The 26,391-nt window shown below is 41.6% G+C and overlaps 1 protein-coding gene across 2 annotated transcripts in view; it reads right to left on the bottom strand.

Annotated features, from left to right (window-relative positions):
• Positions 1-26,391, bottom strand: part of AUH (AU RNA binding methylglutaconyl-CoA hydratase) — a 262,507-nt gene that overhangs the window by 121,699 nt on the left and 114,417 nt on the right. For both annotated transcript variants that reach the window (XM_074995049.1, XM_074995050.1), the window contains exon 4: positions 26,104-26,190. In XM_074995049.1, coding sequence (XP_074851150.1) covers positions 26,104-26,190 — 87 coding nt within the window. The remainder of the gene's footprint in view (positions 1-26,103; positions 26,191-26,391) is intronic.

Here is a 26,391-nt window from a genome sequence, read left to right as displayed (position 1 = left end):
GAATGGAGAAACCAATTTAATTAACTGCGGAAATGTTTTTTGTAGACACACTTAAAACCAAAATAAATTCTCACAGAATTATGGCATACATTTCTGAGGATGGTAGTCAGACATTGCTCTGGCCTTTGATTTGCTGGACAAGTTTGGTTAGGAGTGACAAATACATATTGCAGTAATCATTTCAATTTGACAGTTTATATTGCTAATAGGCTTTCAAAGGAAAAACTACAAAGCCAATAAAACATGTTATAATATGTATGTAGATCAGGAAGAACTGGATATTTTGAATATAGATTCCCAAAGATTACAGTTATTCAAATACAGACTGAAGTAACAATGGTGAAAATCACTGAATGGATACACATGGCATGACAGCGCACAACAATTTCCTTACATAGTCTGTTGAACAACTAACAATATCAGGTGCTATTTTTGACTTTTCAGTGGCAATTAAACCAAATATGACAAATAGTATAGCACTCTGAATGCCTAGCTGTTTCTACAGCTATTAACAACATTGCATTTTAAATGCCTCTGCAACTATATTAAATAGCAATTATCAGCACTTGAAAGAAAACATTTCACAACAATGTGGAATTAAGTCTTTATTTGAAATAAAACAAAAAAGTTCTGTTATCTGTTGTCTAGAAAACCAGTGGGTACATTTAAGTTAGACTGGCAGAGAAGGTACAAATATAAATATCATCATGACAACATCTAGTTCAGAGAAATGGGCACAATAATAATATAACAAATCTCATCACAGAACATTTTCCTAGCTCTAAAATTGCAAATTTTCTGGCTCCATTTCTGAAAAATGGACAGCTGGGATAGTTCTCAAGTGAGACTCTAAAGACACCTGACTTTAGTACTGGTAATCATGCAATTGGGCACCAGTCGGAACAATGGATCGGGTTAGATTAGGGACAAAATACTTTCTCAGCGTACTGTTTAGCTAAGAATTAGTTCCAGAAGTAGTAGAGGATATAATCCTATTAATTCCACACATATTCTTCACATAATGTGAAGAATATTTTATATACTGTAAACTCTGATATCCAGCATCCATGGGACTGGGAGGTTTACCAATAATCACATATTCTAGATAATAGAGAGGAATTCCTCGTAATGCATTAAACTAAAGAAAAGCAAAATTAGATACTAAGGCTGCGTCTACACTATGAGATAAACCTGAATTTAAGTCAGTTAGCTCAATATTACAACATGACTGTCTTCACTACAAATACCACCACTAGCTCAATTTAGGGAACACTAATATCCGTATTACAACATGATTGAAACTAATGGGTATAGCGCCAAGTTCAAATTTAAAAGTTCACATAAGGCCAGCGTGGAAGTACCACGTCTTAAAATCCAATTTATTAGCCTCCAGAGGTGTCCTGTATAGAACCCACAATGCCCCACAGTGCTCTGCTCTGGCCACTTCTATCTCCACTGCTCTCCAGGTCCTCAGAAATTAGGTAACAGGAGGACCATGAATTTCAATTCAGCACCAGGAAGTCCACAGCTGTGGGCTCATGTTTGTATGAGAGGCTGAGAAACATCCTTCTTTGCTAACAGCACTGCGAGTGCATCTACGCATTACAAATAGCCCAACATGGGGGCCACGGTCTTGTCTCTACCTCTGCTAACTCAGCATTTGGTGTTTTTTTCTGTGCTGCCCAGTCCAGCTGCTGCCCTGTAACACCATGCAGCAGCAAGGTTGTTGTGGAAGTTGTGCTTGTATGAGAGGTCGAGAAACTTCTCAGCAGTTTACACTTGTGCAGCTCCTCTCCTCCCTCCATCCATGGGGGCCACGCAGTCAGGGCCTTTCACATGACCAACCACATCATGCGGCTAGCCCCCAGCCCAATAAGAGGACGTTCCTGCCATTCACTGTAGACCATGGTGACTGGCAGCACCACTTCCTGGCTTGTGCACGGTGAAGGATCCAAAGGCAGGAAAGAATTTCAGGGGCTTGCAGCCGCCGGGGGAAGTCTCCCTCAGTGGCTAAGATTTTCAGGTGCTTGCTGCCTCTAGGAGGAATGCTTCAACTGGCCACCAACCCTCACCAAAAATATATTGGTGAGGGGCTTGCTATTGCCTGGAGAACTGCATCAACTGGCTCCCCACTCAAACCCCCCATTCCACACACCACAACAAAAACACTGGGGGCTAGCTATCTCAGGAGGAAAGTCTCCCCAACAGCTACAAGTTGCAAGGCCTGGCTGCCACCTGGGGAGGAACAACTCAAGTGGCCCTCAAGCCACAAATCCCACACCCACTGCCAAAAAAGATTTTTGGCAACCATGTCAAATGGACATTCAACTTCACAAATACCAACCCCCCGACACAATGGCAATACAATTTAGTGAGCCCCATCCTCTGTGTTGGCAATTTCTGTGTAGTGAAGAGGGAAACCAAAAATCTTTTTCTCTAGCCTTTTCTATCATCCTCCTTCTAACATTGGACCCCTTCACACAGGGAAGAGCGGGTGGAGGGCCAGTTGAGAACCTGTTCGCTTTCACAAAAAACAAGAGATTTCAGCCCGTGGCTTCATGTTGGCAATCTCTGTGTATCATAGAATCATATAACTGTAGAGCTGGAAGGGACCTCAGCAGGTCATCTAGTCCAGCTCCCTGCCTAAAGCAGGATCAACCCAACTAAGTCATCCCAGCCATGACTATGTCAAGCTGGGATTTAAAAACCTCTCAGGATGGAGAGTCTACCACCTCTCTCAGAATTCCAGTGCTTCACCATTCACCTGGTGAAATTATTTTTCCTAATATCCAACTTAGACCTCACCCCACTGCAACCTGAGACCACTGCTCCTTGTTCTGCCATCCATCACTACTGAGAACAGCCTGTCTCCATCCTTGTTAGAGGCCCCTTTCAGAAAGTTGAAAGCAGCTATGAAATCCCCCCTTACTCTTCTCTTCTGTAAACTAAATCAGCCCAAATCTCTCAGCCTCTCCTCATAGGTCATGTGCTCCAGCCCGTTAATCATTTTTGTTGCCCTCCACCGAACCTGCTTCAATGCTTCCACGTCCTTTCTATACTGGGGGGCCCAAAACTGGATGCAATACTCCAGATATGGCCTCACTAGTGCCGAACAGAGAGAAATAATAACTTCTCTAGATCTGCTGGAAATGCTTGTCCTAATGCATTCTAATATGCTGTTAGCCTTCCTGGCTACTAGGGCACATAGTTGACTCATATCCAGCCTCTCATCCACTGTAATCCCCATGTCCCTTTCTTCTGCACTGCTACTTAACCAGTTGGTCCCCAGCTGTAACAATGCTTGGAATTCTTCTATCCCACATGCAGGACTCTGCACTTCTCTTTGTTGAACCTTATCAGATTTCTTTTGGCCCAATTCTCCAATTTATCTAGGTCACTCTGGATGCTATCCCTACCCTCCAACTTATCTACCTCTCCCCCTAGCTTATCACCATCTGCAAATTTGGTGAGGGTGCAATCCATCCGCTCAGTCAGTCATTAATAAAGACATTGAAAAATACTGGCCCTAGAACCGACCCTTGGGACACTCCACTTGAAATCAACTGCCAACCAAACATTGAGTCGTTGGGCACATCCATCAAGCCAGCTTTCTATCCATCTTACACTCCATGTATTTAATCCATATTAGTAAAGAGGGAAGCCAAAAATCTCTTTTCCTAGCCTTTTCTATCATCTTTCTTCTAGCTTTGGACCACGTCACGCATGAAAGAATGGCTGGAGGGCCAGCTGAGAAGATAGACTGTGCACAGAAGCTGTATAATGAACTGGGAAGACAAAAACCCTCTCACACCAAAACTCTTTTTGCAAAACCTTTACTGTCTACTCTTTCTTCATGTTTTGCATTGTGCCCGTATTATTAACAGGGATCAGATGTACTCAAGGGAGTGGGGATGATGGGTAGAAGACCAGGTGAAAAGACATACCTCCTGCTTTTTATAAAATCTTGAATAATTCAGATACAGCTACAGTTTTAAAAAGCAATTCACTTATAGAAGAAAGATTTCTGCGAATTTGGCGATCTTTGTTGATACCCTACTTTTCCTTTCTTCTTCCCAGAAAAATGGACATTTGGTTACCATGGGAGAGGAATGAGGCCAATGTAATGTGGGAAGATGATGCCAAATACCTACAACCACTTGCAGAGCATTTTTTTCCATGCTGCACCAGCAAAAATACCCAGAATGCTAGAAGGATGAGGGAACCGAAGGATAGGTTCCCACAGTGCATTGCCGCAAGAGTAGATGTTTGCCCATTGAGCATGGCAGCAATAAGTTAACTTTGTGGGAAGCACGTGGGGAGATGGGGATAGTCAGATGTGAATTTATAAAATCCAGCATTACAAAATCCATATTAATAAACTGAAATGTATCTCATAGTGTAGACTTCACCTAGGAAACAAACAAAAAAAAGATACACACACACACACACACACACACACTATTCTTCCCAGTCTTTTTCCACAAGCATCCAATACATTAGAAGGCTGTTAGCCCCTGACAGCAGGACGACCTCAGCTGAGTAGCTCTGGGCAACGTGAGTAGCTCAGGCTGGGTGGGAGAGCAGAGGAGCCTTCCGGCTGCACTCAGACAATATCTGTATCCCAAAAGAGGGTAATTGGATAGTTTAGGAGTGTTAATAGTGGTTGTTAAGTAATTGGCTGATGACTACTTGGCAGATCCTCTGTCTCGATCTTTTTGAAGAAATATCTACACTGTAATTGGCATTAATTATGTCTTAATGGGCAATAACAGAAAGGTAGCCATATTAGTCTGTATTCTAACAAAACAAACCAGCACTCATGTAGCACTTTAAAGACTAATAAAATAATTTATTAGGTGATGAGCTTTTGTGGGACAGACTCACTCCTGCAGATCAGTAGCATTCCCAGTACAGACTGACAGTTATATAGCACCAAGGTCAAAAAAAAAAAAATGAGGAAAAAAAAGTGACAAATTAGATACAAGGAACTGAAGCAGGGGTTGAGGTGGGGACATATTAAGTGTCTTGCCTGAAATCATTATGAATGTCAAAGGAAGGGAAACAGTTCTTGTAACGCATGAGATAACTGCTCTCTCTATTGAGAACAAGTGTTAATGTATTGAATTTGAGCATAAATTCCAGTTCACAATCTCCCTTTGTAATCTGCTGTTCAAGTCTCTCTGTTGTAGGATGCATATTCTCAGGTCATTAACAGAATGGCCCACTCCTCTGAAGTACTCACTGACAGGTTTGTGTGTATGAAGACTCCTAATGTCTGCTCAGTGCTCATTCATTCTTTGGTGAAGTGTTTGCCCAGTTTGTCCAATGTACATAATAGAGGGGCATTGCTGGCACATGATGGCATATATCACATTAGTTGAGGTCCATGAGAATTCAGCCCCTGATCTTGTAATTAATGTGGTTAGGTTCAGTGACAGTTGCTCCAGAATGAATATGGGGGCAAAGTTGACAACGGGGTTTGTTGCAAGGAAAAGTTCCAGGATTAGTATTACTGTGTTATGGCCTGTAGCTGCTTGTGAGAATTTTCATTAGGTTAGGAGGTTGTCTATAGGAGAGAACAGGCCTGTCACCTAGGACCTTCTGGAGTGGAGCATCATGCTCTAGTATAAGTTGTAGGTTTTTGATGATGTGCTGCAGGGCTCTGAGCTAGGGGCTATAGGTAATGACAAGTGGTGTTCTGTTATTGATCCTTTTGGGCCTATCTTGAAGTAGCTGGTTGTTGGGTATTCTTCTAGCCTTGTCAATCTGTTTTTTTTACTTCTCCCGGTAGATAATTAAGTTTTATGAATGCTTGGTAGAGATCTTGAAGTTTTTGGTCTCCTTCAGTAGGATCAGAGTTGATGTAATTATCTCTAAGGGCCTGACTATAAATGGATCGTATTGTGTGTGTTGGATGGAAGCTGGAGGCATGTAGGTAAGTGTAGCAGTCAATGGGTTCCCGGTAGAGAATGGTATTGATCTGGCCATCAGTGATTTGTACTGTGGTGTCCAGGAAATGCATCCCTCACATGGAACAGTCAAGGCTGAGATTGATGGTGGGGTGCAGATTGTTAAAGTCTCTGTGGAATTCTTCCAGAGTCTCTTTACCACGGGTCCAAATTATAAAGATGTCATCAATGTAGCGTAAGAAGAGGAAGGGTGATAGGAGACGAGAGCTGAGGAAAAGTTGTTCTAAGCCAGCCATAAAAATGTTAGTATACTGTGGGGCCATGCAGTCTCCTTAGACTATTAGCCCTGCATCCTTCTGCACTGCTTCTGAGTGCAGCCTGCAGGCTCTTGTGCTCCATCCATGTTCCTGCCTGGTGTCTGCTGCTCAGCTGTAAGTCATGCCGATTATTCGAGTGTGACGGCTGATCTTATAGTGGTTAAGCAAGCAATCACTATCCTCTACAAAGTGAAGAGAGAGGAAGAAATGCTGCACCTGGAATGCATTTGCAGCTTGTTTTCTACCTTGAATAATGGATTCTAAACTGTGTAAAGACACCGAGGTCATCTGATTAAAAATGGGTTGCATCTGTCAATGATCTATGCAGTACTGGAAAGCCAGCACTGAAACCTGATGTACAGAAAGTACCGTAATTCATTATGAGGTGAAAGATATAAGGAAATAGTAACAGATGTAATACATAACATCTGCCTGAGGCACAAGGGACCAGGGAGAACCTTTTAATATTACCATAATCAAAAGACATTTCCCTCCGCAATATCCTTCCCAGTATATTTATCAAGCAGACCTAAGGAACAATGGTGCTTTCTAGATAACTAAATTATTGGTCACTGACCAAAAGATGAAGAAGTAGACCTAGTCATGTGTCACAGTAAATTATACAAAGTAATTGTCTTATCACCAGAAGATCAAGAAGATAAACATTGCAACATACAGTAAAAACATCACATTATTACTTTCTGCAAATGTTAATGTATTAATAATGTTGAAAGTAATATTAATCAACATCAGAGAGGTAGCCATGTTAATCTGTAGCTTCAAGCACAAGAAGTAGTCTTGTGGCACCTTATAGACTAACAGATATTTTGGAGCACAAGCTTTCGTGGGCAAAGATCCGCTTCATCAGATGCATGAGTGGGTGGGTGGTTTCTGAGGGGTATTTAAAGAGTGGGATCCCAGTAAAAGGGAAAGCCAGAGCTGACAAGTTCTATTCAGCAAGGTAGAAATGGCCCCGTATATGTAGTATTTATCAAAAGAGGAAAAAACAGGTTAGATCAGACAAGGGGATGTGACCCTTTGTCAGAGTCTAATGGGGAGATATGAACGCCCAGGGCAGAGAAGTTGGTTTTGTAAGCTGCAAGCCACTCCCAGTCTCTGTTTAATCCTTGGTTAATGGAGTGAAATTTGCAAATGAATTTCAGCTCAGAGACTTCTCTCTCCATTTGATTTTTGAAATTTCACAGGCCACACAGTAGCAGACTTACATGTAGCTATCCTACAGCAAAGAAATTTCAGGACCAGACTCCAAAGAGAAATTTCAGAGCTACAATTCATCTGCAAATTCAACGCCCTCAGCTCAGGCTTAAACAAAGACTGCAAATGGCTGGCTAAATACAGAAGCAGCTTCCCCTCCCTTGGTGTTCACACCTCCAGATTGACTCCCGGTAGTAAGCCTCACCCTTGCTGACTGAGCTAACCTTGTTATCCCCACCCTTGCTCTGGCTTATTTATACCTGGCCCTGCAGATTTCCAAGACCAGCATCTGATGAAGTGAGTCTGTGCTCACGAAAGCTCATGCTCAAAACTTTTCTGTTAGTCTATAAGGTGCCACAGGACCCTTTGTTGCTGTTACCGATCCAGACTAACACGGCTACCCCTCTGATATAAGGAAAATTGTTACCCAGTTAAATTAACAGACTTAACTAAGGGGTCTACAACCGAAAGAGTGACGAGAGCCATTTTCCAAATTCAGTTAAAAAAAAAAATCAATATTTCAAGAGCCACAATGCACATGAATATGAGACAGTCTTTAATAAATACATAAAAATAATAAAGTCAAATTGTACTTTTTGTAACCCTTATTTTAAGAACAGCACACCTTCTCTGATGGACCTGAGCACTGATATTTGCACCTCAAATCCTCTAACCTTCTCTTCCAAAATGGCAACCATCTTGCACTTGGAACATAAAACATTCTATTGTCTGGGAGGAAGACAAACGTGGTACATGTCATGCAGGTCACAATAGCAGACTTCTCAGTAGACACGTCACATTCTATTTTTCCCCTTCCTCCAGAAAGTTCCCCTAGATTTTCTAGTGCCACCCTTAAGGGTGCAAGAGAAACAAACCTATAAGAAAAGGACAACTGGTAGGGGGCTTCCCCCCGAAGGCAAACTTCCAGGCAAACTCCCTGTTAGCTGCTCACAGGGTTCGCTGTAGCTGCCTTCTTATATTGCTGCTGGCTGGCTAGGAGGCATCAAATCATGTGCATCTATCCAGTGAAAAAAAAACGCCACCATTTATAAAGGTAAGACTAGCATGTAGATTCCCATCGACTGTTGAGGAAGATCCTCTTTACTCCCTCAGAATATTTTGGCATTGTGGAGCCATGAAGAAGCCACACATGCAGATGCAGCTTGAGGAGACCGGGATGCAGAGTGCAGCCGATGTCCCAAGACAGAAGGTCACAGCGAGCAGGAAATGGATAAGGGGCCACTACTGACATCTGAAAGAGATAAGGGCACAAGGTTGTCCAGGCCACGCTGGGGCTACTAGGATAAGGAGGGTTCAGTCTTGTCTGACCTTGAGTAATACTTTGTGGATCAGTGGAATGAGAGGGAGCGTGTACAGTAGCAGTGTGTTCCACTTGATGGTGAAGTATCCCCAAAGGAGTGTTTCCCAAGGCCTGCTCTTGAGCAGTACTGGTGGCACTTTCTGTTGGTCCTGATAGCAAAAGTCTATGTAAGGGTGGTCCCACAGTTGGAACACTGCGCAACTGTGTCAATTTCCCATTTATGATGGTTCGTGAATGAGCAGCTGAGAGTGTCGACTGTCACACTGAGGACTCCAGGGAGGTATGTGGCCACGGGAATGACCCAGAGCCAATGCATCACGTCTACAGCCTTATGGTTTCCACACTTAGAGATGGGGAACAAACTTCCCCGTGGTGGTTGATGTAATACATGCAGGTGGTATTGTCGGTGAGTGTAAACCGACTTTTCAGTTGTGCGCTGCTGGAAATGTTTGCAGACATAGCGGACCGCTCGGAGTTCCAGAAGATTGACATGAAGCATTTGTTCAATGAAAGACCATCTGCCTGCATCTTGTGAGGACCGAGGTGTGCTCCCAAACTGCGGAGGCAGGCATCCATGGTGAGGATGACTGAAGGTCATGGTTGATGAAAGGGCACACCAGTGAGGGCATTGCCTGGGCACCTCTACCACTGAAGAGAAACAAGGACCCATGGAGGAATGGCTACTGTCTTGCAGAGTATGTCCCTGGCCTGGCATAAGATGAGGCCAGCCATGACTGGAGGAAACACATATGAAGCCTGGCTAACTTGACCGCCTGAGTGGTGGCAGCCATATGGCCCAGCAATGCTAGGCAGGCGCGCTGCCTGAATGAGATTGCCCAGGGTGACACACCTTTGGATCACCTGACAGGAATAAGGCGATCTCAAAGCTGGCCTGTCTAGACAAGCAGCGCAGGAGCGAAAAGCAGCAATTTCGAAGTGCCACAGCCAGCAGCATGCTAATGAGGTGCTGAATATGCATTTTAGCACCTCAATAGTATGCTTCGAAATGGCCATTAGCATGGCTATTTCGAAGATTTCTCTAAGTGCAGGCACAGCCTCTGTGACTGTTACCCAGTTGGGTTTCTCCTCTTTGCATCAGAAGCTCCTAGTGAAAAAAAGATGTCCTCAAAATCATGTTTACCCTTTTTTATAAATTTCCATCCTCAGTGGAATAAATACAAGTTATTTTATTAGCAGCTTTTCAGTATTACAAAACAGGGTATTCTATACTAACGTAGAAACGTCCACATAGGGCACATATGAAAATGATTTATTCAAAATAGAAAATTCAGAAGTATTAAGAATTAAGAGGGATGTTTAAAGATCCTCTAGCTTTGAATTTTGAACATATATTTCCTCATTTATTTACTTTTTTATTTTATTAAATACAAGTGTTTCAATCTGCATTAATCCAACTTTCCTCCTGGGCTCTGATTCCTAGCTACCAATTTTTGTTCTAATCTGCATGTCTGACTCCTGCTCAGACTACCTAACATAACGGTGCACATCCTGGTCATGTGGCATGGGGTTTCTGAACTGTAGTTGGGCAGTAGCAAAAAAATATATTCCTATTCTGTCACCATCCACGCTTTGCAGTGAATACATAAAACAAAAGGGATACTTTTTCCATAGTTGCAGGGGTCGGCAACCAAAATAGCGAGAAAAGCCACTTTTTTTCCCAATTCAGTTAAAAAAAAAAAATCAATAATTCAAAAGCCACAATGCATGTGAATACAAGACAGTCCACTTTTGGTAACCCCTATTTTAAGAACAATGCACACACAATAATTTGTAATGCAATACATGTGTACAGCAGGACATTCACAAATCTTTAGCATATTCAATTTTCTCACAGTTTAGGTGTGTGTTTGTATGACTGTCTTCCTGACTTTCACTCCTGAACCTTCGCTCTCTGGAGTATGCTAGAGGGAATTATCCAACATTTCAAGATCACATGTCATTAGTTATTTAGATACGAGTTCATATCTGGGCTTTTAGACGTTCACCGTTTTTCAAAAATAATCAGGAGGATGTGTTTTTTTTAGTTTTGCAATTTTAGCGTTAAGCGCCACAAAGAAGTCCTCAAAGAGCCACGTGTGGCTCTGGAGCTGCAGGTTGCAGACCCCTATTCTAGTGGATCACCACAGACATGCTTTGCCGACATAAGTGTAGGATGGTCAGGGACACAGGACATGGAACTAGAGGTGCTGAGGGTGCAGCAGCACCTCCTGGCTTCAAGTGGTTCCTAACACACAGAAGATTTACAGTTTGATTCCACAACTATCAGTACCTCCACCGCAAACTGTTCCAGCACACTTGGTCAGGGAAGATGCGCGCTGCTTGCATCTTTAAAAATATGAGACCTTTTCCAAAAGATGCAAGCAGAAACATTCTTTCCTGACTGGCTCATTCTCACTGATGTTAAAATGCCAACTGATTCTGGAGGACCAAGTCTGCTTTGGGCAGGTGGCTGAACTGGATGACCTCCTGAGGTATCTTCCAGTTGTATGATTCTTGCCCCTTTAGCAAAACCAAGGAAAGATTCAATTACCAGCTGACCAGGTGCAAAAATGGCTATTGAATATGCTTTTGGTAGATTAAAAGGTCGTTGTCAGCATTTAGAGATTAGGTTGGATCTCACCAAGGCAGACACTACTATCATTATTGCTACATGTTGTGTACTATATATTTGCGAGGTGAAGGAGTAAAGACTACTGCAAGATTGGAGGGTGAGATGGATTAGCTATCTGCTAAATCTGAAAAACTACACAAGAGTTATTGGGAGAGAGCTGTGGAGGCATATACAGATGAGGGCAGCTTAAAAAGAATTTTTTTGACAGACATCAGATTCTTGTGCCAGGCTTTTGAACTTAAGTGGCTTCATGTGTATAGACTTTAAATACTGGTGGGTTACTGACTCTCATAATGAATCTTGTACTGTGGCATGCATGCTTACTACAAGCCAATCACATATATTCCAAGTACCACAAAGTAAATCTTAGTGTGCAAAAAAAACAGGAAACAGTGCAAATACACACATTTTAAAATATTTTAGTAGTGCTCAAAGAGCCTAACTCAAACCTTTAAAAAAGCAAGTAAACAAAAATACGTGCTTATATATTAAAATATATAACAACGTTTTATTCATGATAAAAGCAAGTAGTGCACTGTACCTGGAGGCTCATCCTGCAGTTATAGTCAGGTTTCTCCTTGTTTTCCCTTGATGTGGAGGATTGAAATAAAAGTTCATACCACAGTGCCACCTGTTATGGTTGGGTGGGTGCCCCCTATGAGCAGCAACAATGAGTTTCCCAGGGTTGGAAATTCTGTTGTGAATGAAGTCTTCGGGCATTCAGCTCAAAAATATTCTGCAGTATCTGTTTTCTGAGCCATTATATCCTGATGAGCTTCCCATATACCTCGCTGTCCTTTTTCCCCTCTCCTCCAGCAGTTTCTCTGTCCCCATTCCTCCCATTATCCTGTTAAGAACTCTAATAAACCAACACTAACTTCAGAGCACCTTATTATACAATGGCTTGGCAACTCAAGACACAATGAGCATGGATTATTTGGGGCAAGGCAGAGGTGGGGACTTGCATGAAAAGTTTGGATGCCAGGTACCACTGAATATGAGCACGGGGAAAGCGCAGTGAATACTGCCAATATTTCAAAGTCACTGTGATTTTGGCTGATATTTCACTTTTGAAGGTGACAGAATCCCACAGAACACAGCTGTTTCTTGAATTCTGATGCTGCCCGGGCCCATATGCTGCTTCCTGTTTACTACAATGGTGCCTGTAGAAAATCATAGCAAGGACATGGGAATGTCTCCTAAAATGGGGGAAAACATAAGGCAGCCATCCTAGCAATCTTCAGGAAAGAACTGTAGAGAAAATTTCACTGAGATTGTTCAAAAGAATAAAAAGGAATATACCCTATTCAGAAAAACAAAGCAGTAGCTCTCTGTCTGCATGGATCTGGCATCATCAAGTATTCACAACGATATACAATCAGGAAAAGGCATATCAAAAATCAACTGGAGGATTTTAGGTGTAGGAATATTTAATGTATCACTGACCTAAGCAGTGGAGCTCAAAATTGTGACCTAAATGACCGCTCCTGTAGGCACAGGAGCATTGCAGAACAGCTCGTGGAGGACAGTTAGGACAAATAATGCGTCTACGTTTGCACTATGGCAACAAAAGCAGCTCAACTTTAGCTCTGTGTCATCTCAAGAGGTGTTCTTATTGCATCCCTACCCTAGACCAGAGCCCCTTCACATATTCTGAAGCACAGTTTTGGACCTATACCAAAGCCTGTTAGAGGCCTCACCCCCACCTGAACCCCAGCCCTCTGCCCCAGGCCAGTTCAAGTGAATGAGAGAAGGGGAGAGTGAGCCACTGAGGAAGGGGAAATATAGCGAGTGGGACCTCAGGGAAGAAGCTACGCTACAGTGTTCACTTTTATGTAAGTAAAAAGTTGGCAACCCTAATGTGGACCCATGCAAAGTTATATTAAATCACGTCAGGCCAACCTACCTTTGTAATGTGGACAAGGCCAAATCAGAGATGGGCTGCAGGAGTGGCCCTCCTTCACTTCAGTGGCTCACAGCAATTCATGGCCCACTGGGGTTCCACCTGTAGCCCCACAGCCCCCCCCCCCCCCACACACACCCCCCCTCTTGCACATCATGGCACCAGAGCCCAGCACTTCCCTGCTCCTCCCCCTCCTTCCCAGCACCTTCAGAACATGCAAATTACCTTACTCCCACTCCAGGCCTGCTCCTCCCACACCCTTCCAGAACTGGAACAGATGCAAGCAGCTGATTCACTGTTCCAGTTTGAGGGGTGGGGGTAGAATAGGGACAGAGTGTGAATCAGGTGATTCACGTGCTCTGAAAGTGCTAGAAGGGAGGGGAAGGAGCAAGGAAGTGCAAGGCTATGGTGCCCAGATGTGCAAGAGGCACATGGTGAGGAGACAACTCGGGAGGTCTGCAGGCTGCATACAGACCCCCAGTGGGTCACATGCAGCCTGCAGACCACAGGTTGTCATTCTCTGACTTAGATCCTACAAGTCTGGGACTAGAAGAGTTGGGACATTAGAATCCACAAACATTTCCTTATTCAGCCTTACAACAACATTTTAGAATGTCTTATTAAGAACGGGAAATAGAAGTACAATAAAAATTCTGTCTGTAATGTTATGTAAAGCGATAATAAACATCTTGGATGGAGAGGTTTAATGTTGCATTCATTCATCGGCATTATCAAACTTTATAATTGTGTTTTTTAATTAAAAACAAACCAGTGAAATTTGACAAAGCACATAATTTCAGCTCTGCAGGGAGAGCACTGCCTACTTCGTTAACTGCTGTACTTAGTTATTTTTTATCTAAAGAGTAATTTAAATTAATTCAACATTAAAAGCAGTAGTAAATCAAAGCTACTGCTGGAAAACAACAAAGAACTCAGCAATATGTTTCAGCCTACAAGCAAGTCTGACTACATAAGCATAGCTCTATACTTCTGCTGAACGTACACCAAATTATTTACATCCGGAAACATATTCGGCAAACTCCTTCCCCCGCCCCAACACTGAGAAGTAATTAGAGGGCTAGTGAGCAAGATCAGTGTCAGATATATGAGGTTTATGGTTCAGGGATAAGCTGTATCTATGATCATTTTCATTCTTTCTCCAGGTACTCTGTCAAGTGACAGGCTGACACCACTTTACACTGGATCACCAGGCTACACCACCCCCCTGTTCACTAACCACAGTTACCTCCAGCAGTTCCAACTGGGCAGCCCAACTTCACCACATTAAATCCTCTCTGGAGCAGTGATCAGCTGATAAGAGCAATGACCTCCAGCAGACTTTAACCCTTAGTCATGTTTTTAGCCAGTAATATAAAAGCACCAACCCCACAGATACACATTTAACATTCACAGAAATTAATATATTATTCCCCATGTTCTTCACAGAGCTCCAAACTAGATACACATTCTGATAGGATAATGTGTTCTAGTGTTTCGTATTTTATTTATCTTCTTAGCGTTGGTTATTACACCACAGTTGTGCTATTTCCCAGCAAGAGAGACTAGAGGGCTTGAGGAAGGAGGGAGACAAGAGATTTACGGCATATCTATTATAGAAGGCATTTTGGAGGGTTTAATTGTACATTAAAATTCTCTTCAAGGTCTTGACATCTGAGGGTATGGAGACCATATGGTGCCCCTTATGCTACGTAATGAAAGTGCAACTCCAGAAGTCACCAGAACCCTCCCCTATTAATACTGCTGAGGGAGAAACCTCATGCACTAGTGCATGCAGGACACACAAACACTTAGGCTACGTCTACACTAGCCTCAAATTTCAAAATGGACATGTAAATGGCCATTTCGAAATTTACTAATGAGGCGCTGAAATACATATTCAGTGCTTCATTAGCATGCAGGCAGCCGCAGCACTTCGAAATTGACACAGCTCGCCGCCGCATGGCTCATTCCGAAGGGTCTCCTTTTCGAAAGGACCCCGCTTACTTCGAAGTCCCCTTATTCCTGTGAGCAGATGGGAATAAGGGGACTTCGAAGTAGGTGGGGTCCTTTCGAAAAGGAGCCCCGTCGGGACAAGCCGCACGGTGGTGAGACACGTCAATTTCGAAGTGCTGCAGCCGCCCACATGCTAATGAGGCGCTGAATATGCATTTCAGCGCTTCATTAGTAAACTTCGAAATGGCCATTTACGTGGCCATTTCGAAGTTTGGGACTAGTGTAGACACGGCCTTAATGTGCAATGGACATGAGCGAGGACTTGAAGAAAAAAAAAGTCAAATGATGCAACATGGTGCTAGGAAGCGGACAGGGGGTTACAGACAGGAGAGTTTTAAGAGGGAGAGAAAGAGATCCCACTGCTGAGGAGCCTGTCCAATGAGCATACTAGCATTTGGTGAAAGTACGTTTGTTAGACTGTTTACATTTTGAATTCTGATTGCAGGTGGTTTTAGTTTCAGTTACTGTGGCAGTTGGGATTGCATCTGGAATTGTGTTCTGTTGATCAGACTCAGGATCAGCCTTTCCCTGCATGTCTAACGAAGGTTTGCAGGCTTTAAAAAGCCAGACACAGCGACCAGAGGAGCGAAGCAGACGGGAGTTTTAAGAGGGAGATAAAGAGATCCCACTGCTGCAGTGTGTGTTTGCTTGACTGTTTTAATTTTGAATTCTGATTGCAGGTGATTTGAATTTCAGTTACTGCAGCAGTTGGGATTGTATGCCTGGCAGGAATAGATCCTTTGTTCCCTTAATTGCCCTTGATCAGCCTCAGGATCAGCCTTCCCCTGTGTGTCTAACAAAGCAGAAGGCCTGAACTAGGTCTGTAGCTTTAAAAAGCTAGAAGCAGAGTGACCAGGGGAGCGAAGCGGACAGGGGACTGCAGTAGGGAAGTTTTAAAAGGGAGTTTGATAGAGGGGGTGTGCAGAGGGGGATCCACTATGGGTAGGAAGACCCACAACATCTGTGCCAGCACTGCTCCTGTCTCCTCCACCTTTGCCTGTAGGCAGACAGGCCTCCTGTCCAGGGATGCCTCCACCCAGACCCTGGTGTGGTTTTGCAGGGACTGTGACTTCCAATTCCCATTTACTCAAGTCCACACTGGTGGTGGTGTTGCCAGGAGCATCCCTTGTGGAAGGTGTCTTCTGGTGGAATCTCTCGGGAAGCAGGTGGGAGAGCTACAGAAGGAGGTGGCTATGCTAAGGAGTATCTGTATCTACAAGCAATTTCTGGACAGTATTCATGTGGAGACAGATAAGGTTAAGATAGCTGTCCCACCACAAAACAGTGCTGACACACCATCAGTGGAGGAGGAGATGACTCAGGGGGACACTTTCAATTGGTCACTTCTGGCAGCAGGCAGTGCTCCACTCCTGCTCCCAACCCTCCCACCACAGTAGTGGGAAAACATTATGCTATTCTGGATACAGGAGATAAGGAATCACCCTCTACAGGAGAAGCAGAGAAGCCTTGTACCTCCAAGGCTGGGAGGTCTGCTGCTACTATTACGAAGAGGAAACTTAAGGTAGTGTTGACCAGACACACTCTGAGGAGGAGGGGGGCACCCATCTGTCTCTCTGACATACCCTCTCTGGAGGTATGCTGCCTGCCAGAAATCTGTATCTGAAACATCACAGAGCCGTTGTTGAAGATTATCCAGCCTGCTGACTAGTACCCCATGCTACTCAGCCAGTTGGGCAGAAATGATTCTGCAAGGTGTAACCTTGAGCAGATCAAGCTTGACTACAGGGCTCTGGGAGTACGGGTGAAGGAGCTGGGGATGCAGGTGGTGTTCTCCTCAATCCTTCCTGTCAAAGGTAGGGGCCCAGGCAGAGACAGGTGCATCCTGGAGGTGAATGCCTGGCTACAAGGATGGTGTTGCCAGGAGCATTTTGGCTTCCTCAATCTCGCTATGTTATTCCAAGAAGGACTGCTCAGTGGAGATGGGGTTCTCCTATCAAGGAACGGAAAGGCCATATTTGGATCAAGACTGGCTAACCTAGTGAGGAAAGCTTTAAACTAGGTTCAACAGGGACAGGTGACCAAAGCTCACAGGTAAGTAAAAAACCTGGAGACTGGGGAGTTGGGTTGGAAATAGGTGGGATCATGGGCTATAATAGCAGAGGAAAAAAAAAGAGGAACTGGCAAAACTGGGAGGCAAATGCAAATCAATATCATGGATGCCTACATACAAATGCAAGAAGTATGGGTACTAAGCAGGAAGAACTTGAAGTCCTAATAAATAAAAACAACAATGACATAGTTGGTGTCACAGAGACTTGGCGGAATAGTACACATGATTGGAATATTGGTATAGAAGGGTACAGCTTACTCAGGAACAATAGGGAGGGTCAACAGAGAGGAGGTATTGCCTTATCTATTAAAAATGTGCACACCTGGACTGAAAGTGGAGATGGAAGCAGGAGACAAATGCATTGAAAGTCTCTGGATTAGGTAAAAAGTGGAGGGTGGGAAAAGGTGATGTCATGCTAGGGGTCTACTACAGACCACCTACACAGGTAGAAGAGGTGGATGAGGCTTTTTCTAAGCAACTAACAATATCATCCAAAACACAGGACTTGGTGGTGACAGGGAACTTCAGCCATCCAGACATATGTTGGGAAACTAACACAGAGAGAAAGAGACTATCCAGAAAGTTCTTGGACTGCGTTGATGAAAATTTTTTATTTCAGAAGGTAGAAAAAGCTACTGGGGGGAGGCAGTTCTAGATTTGATTTTAAACAAATAGGGAGAAACTCGTTGAGAATTTGAAAGTGGAAGACAGCTGGGGAGAAAGTGACCGTGAAATCACAGAATTCATGATTCTAAGAAACAGTGAAAGGGAGAACAGCGAAACAGAGACAGTGGATTTCAGGAAGGCAGATTTTGGTAAACTCAGAGCTGGCAGGTAAGGTCCCATGGGAAACAAAACTAACAGGAAAAACTGAAGAGTTGGCAGTTTTCAAAGGGACATTATTAAGAGCCCAAAAGCAAGCCTATACTGATGCGTAGAAAGGATGGAGAGTATGGTAAAAACCATCCTGGCTTAGCCAGGAGATCTTGCAGGATCTCATAATCAAAAAGGATATATAGCAAGTGAATTAGCAGAAATTACAAAAAATGAATATGAGCAAACAATACATTTATGCAGGGGCAAGATTAGAAAGGCAAAGGCACAAAACATGCTCAAACTAGACAGAGACACAAAGGGTAATGAAGACAGTCTATAAATATATTAGAAGCAAGAGGAAGACCAAGTATAGAGTAGATCCACTGCTCAGTGAGGGGGCAGAAACAATATCAGGAAACTTGGAAATGGCAGAGGTGCTTAATGACTTCTTTGTTTTGGTCTTTACCAAGAGGTCTGACACAGAAATACCTAACACGGTGAATGTTAGTGGGAGGGGAGTAGGTTTAGAAGATAAAAGACAAAAAGAACAAGTTAAAAATTACTGATAAAAATTAGATATCTGCAAGTCATCAGGGACAGATGAAATGCATCCTAGAATACTCAAACAGTTGATAGAGGAGGTATTGGAACCTTTGGCTATCATCTTTGAAAAGTCCTGGAAGTCAGGAGAGATTCCAGAAGACTGGAAAAGGGTCCACCTATAAAGAGAGACAAAATGAACAGCCCAGGAAACTACAGACCAGTCAGTTTAACTTCTGTGCTGGGAAAGATAATGGAGCAAGTAATTAAGGAATTCATCTGGAAATAGCTGGAAGAATATAAGATGATAGGTAACAGCCAGCATGGATTTGTAGAGAACAAATCATGCCAGATCAATCTGACAGATTTCCTTGAGAGAATAACAAAGTCTTGTGGATAAGGGAGCAATGGCGGACGTGGCATAACTAAACTTTGGTAAGGCATTTGATATGGTCTCGTATGATCTTATCAATAAACTAGGCAAACACAATTTAGGTGGGGGATACTATAATGTGGGTGCATAACTGGCTGAAAAACCATTCTCAGAGAAAACAAAGCAGCAAAAAGGTAGCACTTTAAAGACTAACAAAATTATTTATTGGGTGATAAGCTTTCATGGGACAGACCCACTTCTTCAGATCAAGCTCATCACTGAATAAATCATTTTGTTAGTCTTTAAAGTGCTACATTTCTGCTGCTTTGTTTTGTTGGAGTATAGACTAACACAGCTACCTCTGTTACTGTTCTCAGAGAATAGTTATTAATGGTTTGTAGTCATTCTGGAAGGGCGTAACAAGTGGGGTTCTGCAGGGTCTATTCTGGGACCCACTCTACTCAATATCTTCATCAATTTAGATATTGGCATAGAGAGTACGCTTATTAAGTTTGCAAGACGATACCAAGCTGGGAGGGACTGCAACAGCTTTGGAGGATAGGGTCAGAATTCAAAATGATCTAGACCAACTGGAGAAATGGTCTGAGACAAACAGGATGAAGTTTAATAAGGACAAATGCAAAGTACTACACGTAGGAAGGAACGATCAGCTTCATACATACGTAATGGAATGTGACTATCTAGGAAGGAGTACTGCAGAAAGGGATTTAGGGGTCATAGTGAACCACAAGCTAAGTGAGTCAATAGTGTGATGCTCTTGCAAAAATGCAAACAAGATTCTGGGATTCGTTAACAGGAGTATTGTGAGCAAGACATGAGGCCATTCTTCTGCTCTACTCTGCACTGATTAGACCTTAGTTGGGAGTATTGTGGCCAGTTCTGGGCACCACATTTCAGGAAAGATGTGGAGAAAATGGAGAAAAGTCCAACAAGAACAATTAAAGGTCTAGAGAACATGAGCTAGGAGGGAAGACTGAAAGAACTGGGCTTGTTTAATTTCGACAAAGAGAAAACTTAGAGGAGACATGATAGCAGTATTCAAGCACCTTAAAAAGGGTTACAAGGAGGAGGGGAAAAAATTGTTCTCCTTGGTCTCTAAGGATAGGACAAGGAGAAATGGGCTTAAACTGCAGCAAGAGAGGTTTGGATTAGACTTTAGGAAAAACTTCCTAACTGTCATGGTGGTTAAACACTGGAATAAATTGCCTAGGGAGATTGTAGAGTCTACATCAACATCTATCAGGGATCAAAACAAAAAGCAGTCAAGTAGCACTTTAATGACTAGCAAAATAGTTTATTAGGTGAGCTTTCATGGGACAGACCCACTTCTTCAGACCATAGCCAGACCAGAACAGACTCAATATTTAAGACACAGAGAACCAAAATCAGCAAGCAAGGAAGACAAATCAGAAAAAGACAATCAAGGTGAGCAAATCAGAGAGTGGAGGGGTGGGGGGGGGGGAAGGTCAAGAATTAGACTGAGCCAAGTATGTAGATGAGCCCCTATAGTGACTCAGAAAGTCAGAAAGTTTCTGAGTCACTATAGGGGCTCATCTACATACTTGGCTCAGTCTAATTCTTGACCTTCCCCCCCCACCCTCCACTCTCTGATTTGCTCACCTTGATTGTCTTTTTCTGATTTGTCCTCCTTGCTTGCTGATTTTGGTTCTCTGTGTCTTAAATATTGAGTCTGTTCTGGTCTGGCTATGGTCTGAAGAAGTCGGTCTGTCCCACGAAAGCTCACCTAATAAACTATTTTGCCAGTGTTTAAAGTGCTACTTGACTGCTTTTTGTTTTGATAGTGTATAGACTAGCACGGCTTACTCTCTGTTAGTATCTATCAGGGATGGTTTAGACAGTGCTTGGTCCTGCCGTGAGGGCAGGGGACTGGACTCGACCTCTCGAGATCCCTTCCAGTCCAGTGTTCTCTGATTCTATGAAGCATTGCACTGCTTTCAGATAGAATAAAAAAACCAAAGCTTAGTGCTCTTGGGCTAGGATTTTCAAAGGCATATAAGACAGTCAGACATGAAATTCCCACTGAAATTCAGTTAGATTGGACACTTAATCCTCAGTGGGTTTTCCTGCATATATAAAGGTTGTGGCCAAACTCCAGCTGAAGTAATTGCACATAACACTGCCAGACATGAATTCTTGCTACTTCAGTTTTTCATCTCCTTCTAAACAAATTGTTTTGCTGGCAGAGAGCGGCTACCATGTTTCACCCTACAAGGAGTCACAATTTATTTTGCAGTTAGAATCTGACTGGATGAACTGCATTTTGTAAATACAAAGGGATAGATCCACAGCTGGCACACACAGATACAGCACCATTGATTTCACTGTAGCTATTTCAGTTTACACCAGCTGATGATTTAGCACAAGGTACTTATTTCCAAAGCATCAAAAAGCAATGCAGGTCTGTGTGTCAATGAGGCTTTTACTTAATTTAACCAGAAACCCTTTTGAAACTGTGCGCAACTAGGCAAATCTACTAATGTTTTCCCCCCTGAGAACTTTCAGTATAAAAGGAGCCTTACGTCAGTAATACAGTCTCAAGGTAAAATATTGTAATGGACAAGTAGTCTTATGTTCCTGCCCTATAAAAACAACCCACACAACTTTGGTATAATTTTAGCAAAAGCAACTGGCACTAAAAATAGCAGCATGCTTTGATATTTTCCCCTCAACCTTAAACATTCAAAACTACACTTAATAGCTTAGTATACTTTTTTCTGCCTTTTTTTTTTTCAAATGGTTGTTTTTGTACCAAGTGATATTTCATGTAATCATAACACATCTCCCAAATTTAGCATGAAGTCATAAATTAATCCATCATAAAATTATATCTAAATACAGTGGCAAACAAGTGCCATATGATACTAATTTCTATAAATTTTTTTCTGTTTCATTCCTAATTCATAATGCTGCAGGTTTAAAAAATAAAACCGGCCTAAGAACAAAAAATATAATTAAATTGGCCGTAACTGCAAAAAGCTGCAAATACCAATTCAAGAAGCTAATTTTTCATGTTTATTAAATCACAAGAAATATTTATCTTTCATCTATTTTGGCTACATAGTTATTTTTCTTACAGGCTCCACAGACACACTTCTCTTCGAAAGTATCTCCTTACTATGTCAAACATCTGAACACAAACATTGTTTTCAGAAACAGAACACATTATGAAGAGCAGAAAGTAGTGCATACTGGAAACTGCTTTCCATCCTTAATGTTGAAAATGAAGGGACAAAGCAGCAAATTGAAAATATGTTGCTACAGCATTTGTACAAATGGCAAATAAGTTGTTATAAGATTTTTTCCCCTCCTCAAGTGTATCTTGACATTATGGTCGCTTCTGGGGAGAAAAACATCTTCATCTGCTTGTTTTCAGTACACTGATTCATTGCCAGGAATCCAATGCAAATACACTGTCCTACTAGCACTACTAAAATTAGTTTCTGTAATGCTAGACTTACTCCTTCAGAAGAGAAAAAGAAGAACTGAAAACCTAACTTGTTAAAAGATTAAATGCTCACTTCTATTCATAAAGTCAAAATATACCTCAGACCACATTGATCTCCAATTTGTGAGGTATACTTAGTATTCTTCACCAGCTTCATAATGGAGAAGGCAAGTTGCAAACTATTTTGTAGAAATGTTTCAAGTAACAGTTGTATTAATACTCTCATGGCAGGTACTGGTGATATTGAACACTCAAAACAATAATGTCAAAAAATGTAATTAATATATTACTTGAAACAGTTTTAATATATCAAAAATACGTAATATAAAAATAAGTGACTGACACTGTGTTTGAATGGTGCCCTGGCATAACCAGGAGCAATATATTCCCACTACCTTGAAGTAGGGGATGAGTAGGAAACTCTCTCAACATATGGAGATTTTTTGAGAGTTCACAATTTTTCCCCATCTTGAATCAGGATCAACAGCTGAAATCTCAAAAATATTTGTAAGCCCCATTTTTCTCCTATTTTTGGAGTCGAGTAGGAAGAGGATGGAAGTCAATTAAAAATCATTCTTGTAAGATTCAAATATTTTGTTTCAATCTCCACATTTCTCAATTTAATTAGCTTGTTACAAAATTCAAAGATAATCCAAAAAAACATTTAAAAAATGTCAAATGAAAACATTATGGTAATTTCTGAACATCATTTTTTTCAAGTCAGGACAACAATCAAACACAACCCTATGTCATGAATAGTTTCATTTTTGACAAATCCGTATTTTCTGACAAAACAAAATTTCCTGTCTGGTGCCTGTCAGGATATTATATTAATTTAAAAAACACAACACCTTCTACGTTAAGATTCACATTATTTTAAATAGGATGAAATGGTTAAGACATCAAGTGCATGTTCCAAGGTTTAAAAAGATCTACTTTTTTTTAGAATTTTTTGTCTGCAAATCAGGCAGTTACGTTTATTCACAATTGCCTCTCCTTTTTAAAGAAAGTAAACAGATATAAAAGAACAAATGGGTGTCTGTTTTGAGTAGTATTTCTGGCATTTTAAATTCACATAATGATGCATCAGTGTAAGATTTAAGTCTCAACCCACTTGGTAACAAAGAAGAATATATTTTTGAATGCTCAAAACTTCTACAATATCCCACAAGATTTAATTAAATTAGAGACAATCACCCACCTACCCAACAGGCTTTTGAAATGTTAGGCAAAAAACAGAGAAAGCTTCACCAATTCCAAGTAATACTGATTTATTTTATTTTAATTTTATTTAAGAGACAACAACTTCCCATTCCCTCACTCAGGAAAGCCTTTAAATCTATTACCTCTCTCTAAACAATAACCAAGCATCAAAGAAAATTTTTTCAACAACTTGTTAGCATGTGCTTCACAAGCCAACCAGAGTGCTAGCATGAGCACTTCAATCAAGCAACTGCAAGACTCTAAGAGTTTAATCCTTTCTGATTCTTTCATTGGCATTTTTTAAACCAGCCTCAAAAATCTGGCTACTTTAAAGGGGAGGAAAAAGAGAATCAGATTGACATATCACTATGAACTCCCCTACTTAGACTATTTTTAAAAATTGTCCATCATTTACTTAACATGACTTACTGGTTTCATTCATAGCATATGCCAAGTCAAGTTATGGAGCTGATCCAATATTAATATGGAAATATACATAAAATTAGTCCTGAAAAACTATTGGTTCTGCCAAAGAAATTTTGAAGTATTAATAATTCATCTATTTTAAATGATAAAACATATAGGCCGTGTCTACACTAGCCCCAAACTTTGAAATGGCCACGCAAATGGCCATTTCGAAGTTTACTAATGAAGCACTGAAATGCATATTCAGCGCTTCATTAGCATGCGGGCGGCCGCGGCACTTCAAAATTGACGCACCTCGCCGCCATGCAGCTCGTCTCGACGGGGGGCTCCTTTTCGAAAGGACCCCGCCTACTTCGAAGTCCCCTCATTCCCATCTGCTCATGAGAATAAGGGGACTTCGAAGTAGGCGGGGTCCTTTCAAAAAGGAGCCCCGTCGGGACGAGCTGTGCCAATTTCAAAGTGCCGCGGCCGCCCTCATGCTAATGAAGCGCTGAATATGCATTTCAGCGCTTCATTAGTAAACCTCGAAATGGCCATTTGAATGGCCATTTTGAAGTTTGAGGCTAGTGTAGACGTAGCCATAATCTTGTACAAACAGGTCTGGCAGCCTATTGATTTCAATTAAGTTAGCCAGAGTGTTCTGTCCTGGCACATGCTGGCTCACATGGGTTTAAATTTTTCTGTTAGTTTTACCAGGGAAAATTAGAAACAACTCTATTGACTTCAAAGGCTCTCTGACTTTCTGGCTAGGTAATGCCTTTTCACGCTACTTAATAACATACACAGTCCTACAAGATATTCATGCACCAATATCTATTTTCTTTAAAAAGAGTGTAAATCTCACAACAACACCACAAGATTACTATACATTTAGTTTTAAAAAGAGTAATACTTTAAAATGTTGCGTGACTCATCAGGCACTGGCAAACTTGGATTTTAACACCCCATAAAAGTAACTTTTGTATCTTACTTTTATGAAAAGGGTTGTTTCAGAGATGCTATGCTGGAGTGAGCCTCCTTTTAATAAAAATACTTTGGTTTTACAAGATATTGTCAATCAGATTACCATCTACAGAAACGTATGAAGCAGGTCTTTGCCCACGAAAGCTTATGCTCCAAAATATCTGTTAGTCTATAAGGTGCCACAAGATTTCTTGTTGTTCTCGAATCTACAGAAACTTCACTTGTGGATGCATGCATCTGACAAAGTGGGTCTTTGCCAACGAAAGCTTATGGCCCAAAATAATATGTTAGTCTATAAAATGGCACAGGACTTCTCGTTTTTGCGGATACACACTAACACAGCTACTGTTCTGATACTTGTGGATAGAGATTTGATATTCCAAAATGCACAGGCAAATTATTAAGCCCTAAAAGGAGTACTTATCATAAAATAGAAATTAAAACCAAAACTATCATTACCAGAAGGCACTTTTATAAAAAAGTAGAAGCAGATTTAACATTTTCCACCAATAACACATGTTTAAAACATTTATAAGATGACCCAAATGTTGTATTAAATTTATACTCAACAGAAGTAGGGACAATAAAAATAAACCCCATGCCACAGGGGACGTTACCACACTGCACTTCTTCCTACACAAAAACACGATTCCAAACCACTTGGCTATCTTGTTAATCAGTCTGTGAAACAGCACCTTAATTTATTCTATAAGGAGTCAAACACTACTGTGCACATTTTAAAAAACAATGTGCCAGTGACTCATAATTATCTCATCGACATAAGTAGTTGTGGATATCCCATTGCACAGCAAGAATTAATCATACATGTTTATGTCACTTCTTTGTTCTGACCTTTAGAGATTAAAGGAAGTTTGAGCTCTGCAATGGTTCAACAGCAAGTTTACTTTACTTACCCATTTCATTAATAGTTGCTCTTGCTTTTGAGACAAAAGAACTAACTTCACTTGAGTGCATTTTGGCTCTTTCCTGAAGGTCAGCACCTGCAAGTGACATTTTATACATATATTAGTAAATTGAAAGCAGTAGTTTAAATAATATTCAAAGGTAGAATATTATCCTGACCCAATAAAATGAGTGCACTTTGAAATATGCTAGTTCAAATTAATCTGTTATTCTCACTGTTCTCATAGTTCAAGGAAAACACAGAACTGAATGTTTACAGTAAAAAAGGGTGAAATTCA

The sequence above is a fragment of the Carettochelys insculpta genome, chromosome 5 (assembly GCF_033958435.1).
Source record: "Carettochelys insculpta isolate YL-2023 chromosome 5, ASM3395843v1, whole genome shotgun sequence".
NCBI classification, from domain to species: domain Eukaryota; kingdom Metazoa; phylum Chordata; order Testudines; family Carettochelyidae; genus Carettochelys; species Carettochelys insculpta.
Note: the sequence above shows the minus strand (reverse complement) of the source record. Positions and strands in the feature narration are given on the sequence as shown.